Source organism: Mauremys mutica, chromosome 2 (genome assembly GCF_020497125.1).
Source record: "Mauremys mutica isolate MM-2020 ecotype Southern chromosome 2, ASM2049712v1, whole genome shotgun sequence".
In the NCBI taxonomy this organism is placed as follows: Eukaryota; Metazoa; Chordata; order Testudines; family Geoemydidae; genus Mauremys; species Mauremys mutica.
Genome location: NC_059073.1, coordinates 297,649,964 through 297,655,963, shown reverse-complemented (window position 1 = coordinate 297,655,963; position 6,000 = coordinate 297,649,964). Strand labels below are relative to the sequence as shown.

The window sequence follows — 6,000 nt, the reverse complement described above, 5'->3', positions numbered from 1 at the left end:
ATGGTTGAAGTAGGATTTAGAGTCCAAAATGGGAAATCCAAAAGTTTCGTTATAACATGGCAGGTTGTGAAGGTTCCGGCCCCTGGCTCCCAGCTGTTGGCTGATGATGGCTACAGTTGCTCCCAGTGGGATAAGCCTTTTACACCTTGTCCTGGGGGCTGCCCCAATGGTACAGGCCCCTTCCTCCATAGATCAGTGGAAGGTGGGAGCTGCTGGGCCTCGGTCATTACTCTTACAGCCAGAGTGTCTCCTCAACACGTTTTGTAGTCTAGTAGTCATAGCCTCTGTCTTTTGTTTTGCCATGTACTCTCTCAGTTTTTCTTCAATCTTCATGTACTTTTCTTCAGTTTCTCCATCCACCATACACCACCTCCATACAGCTCATTGGTGTAGCATTGGCCTCCATTCGCCTCCATCATTCTCTCAGTTATTTCCATCAGCTCGTTAACCTGCTTGGCCCTCTCTGCTCCAGTTGCTTTGTTGTTGAAAGCGCAGTATCGGTTCTTACACTTTTGAATCAGCTTCTTAAGATTTTTGTTATGTGATTTTCTCACATAGTCCCTCAGTGAGTCACCCCCTAAATCTTCTTTCCGGGTGAACAGGACAATCATGTTCCTCTTCGCTTCAACTCCAAAAATCTCCCATACTCGCTTCACTGCTTCCTTGTCTTCTGCAGTGTAACGGCCCAGTTGAGTCACCAGTACCAGAGCATGGGGGCCAGGGGCAGAGAGCGCGATACAGCGACTGATCTCTCGATAGATTTCTGTGTCACTGGCCTCTGGAGAAAATACGTCAGGCATATCGATAACCACAACCTGCTTCCCATTCCAGGTCATGCTCCCTGTACTGCAAGTCTTGGTTACTGGCTTTGGCCCCAGTTTCGACTCAAACACGTTGTTGCCAAGGATGGTATTTCCGGTTGCACTTTTCCCAGCTCCTGCCTTACCAACAAGGATGAATTTTAATTTAATGTGGCTGCTTTCTTGAGCACCTGTTGGGAAGAATTTTGACAGATTTACTATGTTATTGCATGTATAATAAAGTAGAAATGGTGGGTTTAAGATTTCTCTTAATTAAAAAAATATATCTATATAAACTCATTAAAGCTACGGGCTGCCTGAGTTTCAAGATTTGGGTCTGGATTTCAAACCTCCCACATTTGGCTTCAGATCAGAATTCAGATCCAGATCACTGGAGCATCCAAGTGCTTTGATACAAATGGATTTTAAGTCACATGTGAAAGGTGCTGCTCTCACCACTATAGTGTCAGAGCTGAGCAGCCAGTTGGCATTTGACATCATCACAGAACTGTGACACAAAAAATATGACACCCTCTTCAGAATACGAGAACAGAAACAACAGAGGATGTGGTGTGTTAGCATTGACCTGCATTGACTGAGATTTCTGAGGACTCACAAAAGGAATCGAAGGGGATTTAGCACTTACATAGTGTATCATTGTTTCCATTAATAGTTGCGTGGGGTCACAGGTGTACATGGCCAGAAGAGGTAATCTATGGTAATCTAGTGTGAACTCCTGTATAATGCAAGGCAAAGAATTTCAGCCCGTTACCTTTGTATTGCATCCAGTAGCTTGTGTTTACCTAAAGCATGTTCCAGAAAGGCACCAGTCTTGATCTGAAGTTATTGAGAAATGAGGAATTCTCCACTTCCATTGGGAGCTTGTTCCAATGGTTAATTACACTCACGGTTGGAGGTGTGGCTAATTTCTGAACTGAATTTATCTGGCTTTAACTTTCAACAACTGGTTCTTGTTCTGCTAGATTAAAGCGTCCTTTGGTACACGGTAATTTCTCCAAATGAATGTATTTATACCCTGTAAGCAAGTCACTTCTTGATACTAATTTTGATAAACTAAACAGATTGAGTCTTTAAATCTCTCACTGGAAGGCATTTTCTCCAGCCCTCAAATCCCTGCTGTAGCTCTTTGCTGCACCCTCACCCACTTTATAACATCCCTTTTCTAATGTGAACGCTAGAACTGGATACATTTTGAATGAGATTACAAGTTTAGTTGATAAAAGAAATGATATGATGTTTATCCATAGGCTTCTGTAAGTCATTGGACTTGGTACTGCATGACATTCTCATTAAAATACTAGAATTATACAGTATCAGAGGGGTAGCCGTGTTAGTCTGGTTCCGTAGAAGCAGCAAAGAATCCTGTGGCACCTTAGAGACTAACAGAAGTTTTGCAGCATGAGCTTTTGTGGGTGAATACCCACTTCTTCGGATGCAAGCAGTCCGAAGAAGTGGGTATTCACCCACGAAAGCTCATGCTGCAAAACTTCTGTTAGTCTCTAAGGTGCCACAGGATTCTTTGCTGCTTCTATAGAATTATACAACATCACAGCACATGTTAAATGGATTAAAATCTGGTTAACTGACAGATCTCAAAAAGGAGTTTTCAATGGTGAATCATCATCAAATGGGAGTGTTTCTGAGGAGTTTTTGTGAGGGCTGGGTGTAGGCCCAACATTATTTGATACTTGTATTCAATAGCTAGCAGTAAATATAAAACCACTAAGATAAAATTTGTAGATGACACAAAGATTGGTGGAGTCATAAATAATGATGAGCCCTATACAGCAATCTGTTGTGCTAGGAAAGCTGGGCCTATTCAGACAAAATGCATTACAATACAGCCAAGAGCAACAAAGAATCTAGGAACGATCTTGGAAAGCAGTGACTCTGAAAAAGATTATGGGGTCATAGTGGGCAACGAACTGAACACGAACTCCCAGTCTGATGCTGTGGCAAAAATGGCTCATGTGATCCTTGGATGTATAAACAGGAGTAGGGAACAGGAATAGTGAGGTGATTTTACCCGTGTTTACAACATTTCTCAGACTGATACTGGAATAGTGCATCCAGTTCCTTTTAAAAAACAAAAAACGGTGAAAAATGGTAGAGCTAACAAAATGATTCAAGGGGTGGAGAAAATGGAAGATGTTAATGACTTAAAAACCTCTAAGGAAGGACATTCCACCACTTCCCTAGGGAACCCATTCCAGTGCTTCACCACCCTCCTAGTGAAATAGTGTTTCCTAATATCCAACCTAAACCTCCCCCACTGCAACTTGAGACCATTACTCCTTGTTCTGTCATCTGCTACCACTGAGAACAGTCTAGATCCATCCTCTTTGGAACCCCCCTTCAGGTAGCTGAAGGCTGCAACCAAATCCCCCCTCACTCTTCTCTTCTGCAGACTACACAAGCCCAGTTCCCTCAGCCTCTCCTCATAAGTCATGTGCTCCAGCCCCCTGATCATTTTTGTTGCTCTCCGCTGGACTCTCACCAGTTTGTCCACATCCTTTCCATAGTGGGGGGCAGGGTCAGCTCTAGGTTTTTTGCCACCCCAAGAAAAAAAAAATTGGCTGCCCTCACCCCAGCCCTGGGCTCCCACCCCCGCTCACCACTGCCCCCCCTACCCCCCCTGCCGCCCCAGCCCTGGGCTCTCTCTTCACCCCCCCCCGCACCCCCTGCCACCCCAGCACTGGGCTCCCCCACCCAAACATGACCTCCTTGTTCACCACAGCAATCCCCATTTACACTTCCAGTGGGGATCAAACCGTTTCTCCTATTTTTATTTCAATTTCGTATAAATCTCACCCCCCCCCATCCCCTGCAACCCCATCTTCAGTGCTCCAAATGCACATGGAAGGCACAGGGACTAACCCTCAAACCTTGTACCCGGAAAGGGCTGGGGATCTAGTAAAGAGGGTTCAGGCAGAGGAGCGGGTGCGGGGGGGGCTCTACACTGGCAGAGAAGCGGGGTGTGATGTGCTCGTGGAGAAGGAGGAGAGGGGGTATCAGGAGGGTTGTGGGAGAAGAGGTGCCAGTGCAGGGGAAGGGGGCGGTGCGGGAGGAGAGGGCAGGGGGAGGGTACAGGGGGAAGGGGTGCGGTGAAGGAGCGATGGGGGAGGTACAAGTGGAGGGGCTGCGAGTGGGATGGAGGGTGCAAGGGCTGAGAGGGGAAGGCGCTGACAGCTGCTTCCCCCGCTCTGTTCAGGCAGAGCCGAGAGGATGGACACTGACCCCCAGGTGTCCGAGCCGCGGGAGTCCCCCAGCAGGACAGTATCCCCCACTGTCCCGCTCGGAGCCGGGCTCTGCCTCTCCCCACCCCTGGCGCTGTGGGGGCCCGGGGCAAGCAGTGCAGGGCTGAGGCGGGGGAGGTGCGCAGCAGGTTGGGGCTAGGGGCAGGAGGGGGCGGCAGCAGCTCCCTGGCAGCTCGAGCTGCCCAGCCACTCGCCTTGACAGCGCGCAAGTCGGGATCCGCGCCCCTTGCCCAGCCCGGTGGGGAGGAGACCGGCTGAGATCTGTGGGTGGAGCAGGGGATCCAGGGAGATACTCTGACTTGCTGCTACTCCAGCGGCAGCTCTGGCAGCATCCCATCCGCCGCCATCAGGGCTACTTTGGGAACAGCTCTCCGCTCGGTCTGGCGTGCCTGGCTCGGTCCTTCCCTGATTTATTCCCGATTGCGGAGGAAGCGAGGGGAGGAGGAGGAGGCGGCGGGTGTGGGGATGTTGGAGGAGTGTGAGTGGGAGGAAGCAGCAGAGGATGAGAGATTTCTCCTTTGCTTCTCTGCTATGAGCAAGAAGAAAAGGGAGCGGGGGAGAGTGTTGGATGAGTCTCGGCGAGCCCTATGGGGAGCTGCTTTCCATACAAGGAATAGGAGGAACTCCCAAAGTCAGCATCTGATCTCCCGAGCTTGGGCGGGGGGGGGGGCGGGGGCAGATGGTGCATAGCCCCAGCCCGCAGCCAGCCACATGCTAGAAAGCTCTGCACAAGGCAGCCTCATAGGCCAGGCTCTGAACCGGCCCGGGTTTGCTCCGCAATGCACTTTGTGTTTTGTTTTATTGACTGGCCCTGTGCTGAAGTTGAGGCAGCCTGGGAACTGGAGCGCAGAATCAAGCAAGACTCTGGCTCGCTGTCTGGTTCAAAAGCCTTTCCGGGCTTCTCGCTAGTGGCCCCCTGGACATGAGCGGCTGGGTCTCTGCACCTCCCGGGTGGCCCCCTGGGTCTGATTCTCCCAGGCAGCCCCTGGAGCCAAGCCCAGGCTGCGGCGGTGAGAGGGGCTACCTGAGTGTGTGAGGAGCCGGGGAGGGAGGGAAGTGGGGCCCAGGATGCAGGGAGGGAGGAGGGGTCCTGCTGCCCTTGCCGCTCCGAGTTTCCCCAGGGCGGCGCGGCGTTTCCCTGCCCCAGTGGGCTGTGCGGGGCGCCGCCGGGCTGTACAGGGGGCGCGGATCCCTGCATGCGCGCTGACAGGATGAGTGGCTCTGGCCAGGGCCAGCTCCTCCTTTTTCCTGCCGCAACCAAAAAAAAAAAAAAAGCGGGGGGGGTGAGGTGGGCGGAGTGCCACCCCTTGGAAAGTGCTGCCCCAAGCATATGCTTGGAGGGCTGGTGCCTAGAGCCGGCCCTGGTGGGGGGGGGTCCCCAAAACTGGACGCAATACTCCAGATGAGGCCTCATCAGTGCCAAATAGAGGGGAATAATCACTTCCCTCCATCTGCTGGCAATGCTCCTACTTATACAGCCCAAAATGCCGTTAGCCTTCTTGGCAACAAGGGCACACTGTGGACTCATGTGCAGCTTCTCCTCCACTGTAATCCCCAGGTCCTTTTCTGCAGAACTGCCGCTTAGCCAGTCGGTCCCCAGCCTGTAGCGCTCCATGGGATTCTTCCTTCCTAAGTGCAGGACTCTGCACTTGTCCTTGTTGAACCTCATCAGATTTCTTTTGGCCCAATCCTCCAATTTGTCTAGGTCTCTCTGGACCTTATCCCTATCCTCCAGCATATCTACCTCCCCTCCCAGCTTAGTGTCCTCTTCGAATTGGCTGAGGGTGCAATCCAGCTCATCATCCAGATCATTAATGAAGATGTTGAATGAAACCAGGCCAGGACCGACCCTTGGGGCACTCTTCTTGATACCGGCTGCCAACTAGACATGGAGCCATTGATCACTACACATTGAGCCTGAT

At 51.1% G+C, this 6,000-nt stretch overlaps 1 protein-coding gene across 1 annotated transcript in view; it reads right to left on the bottom strand.

The window, feature by feature from the left end:
• Nucleotides 1–291: 291 nt before the first annotated feature.
• The window catches only part of LOC123363327, a 29,011-nt gene continuing 23,302 nt past the window's right edge, over nucleotides 292–6,000 (bottom strand). Inside the window, exon 5 of the mRNA XM_045004185.1 lies at nucleotides 292–991. Coding sequence (XP_044860120.1) covers nucleotides 330–991 — 662 coding nt within the window. The 3' untranslated portion in view covers nucleotides 292–329. The remainder of the gene's footprint in view (nucleotides 992–6,000) is intronic.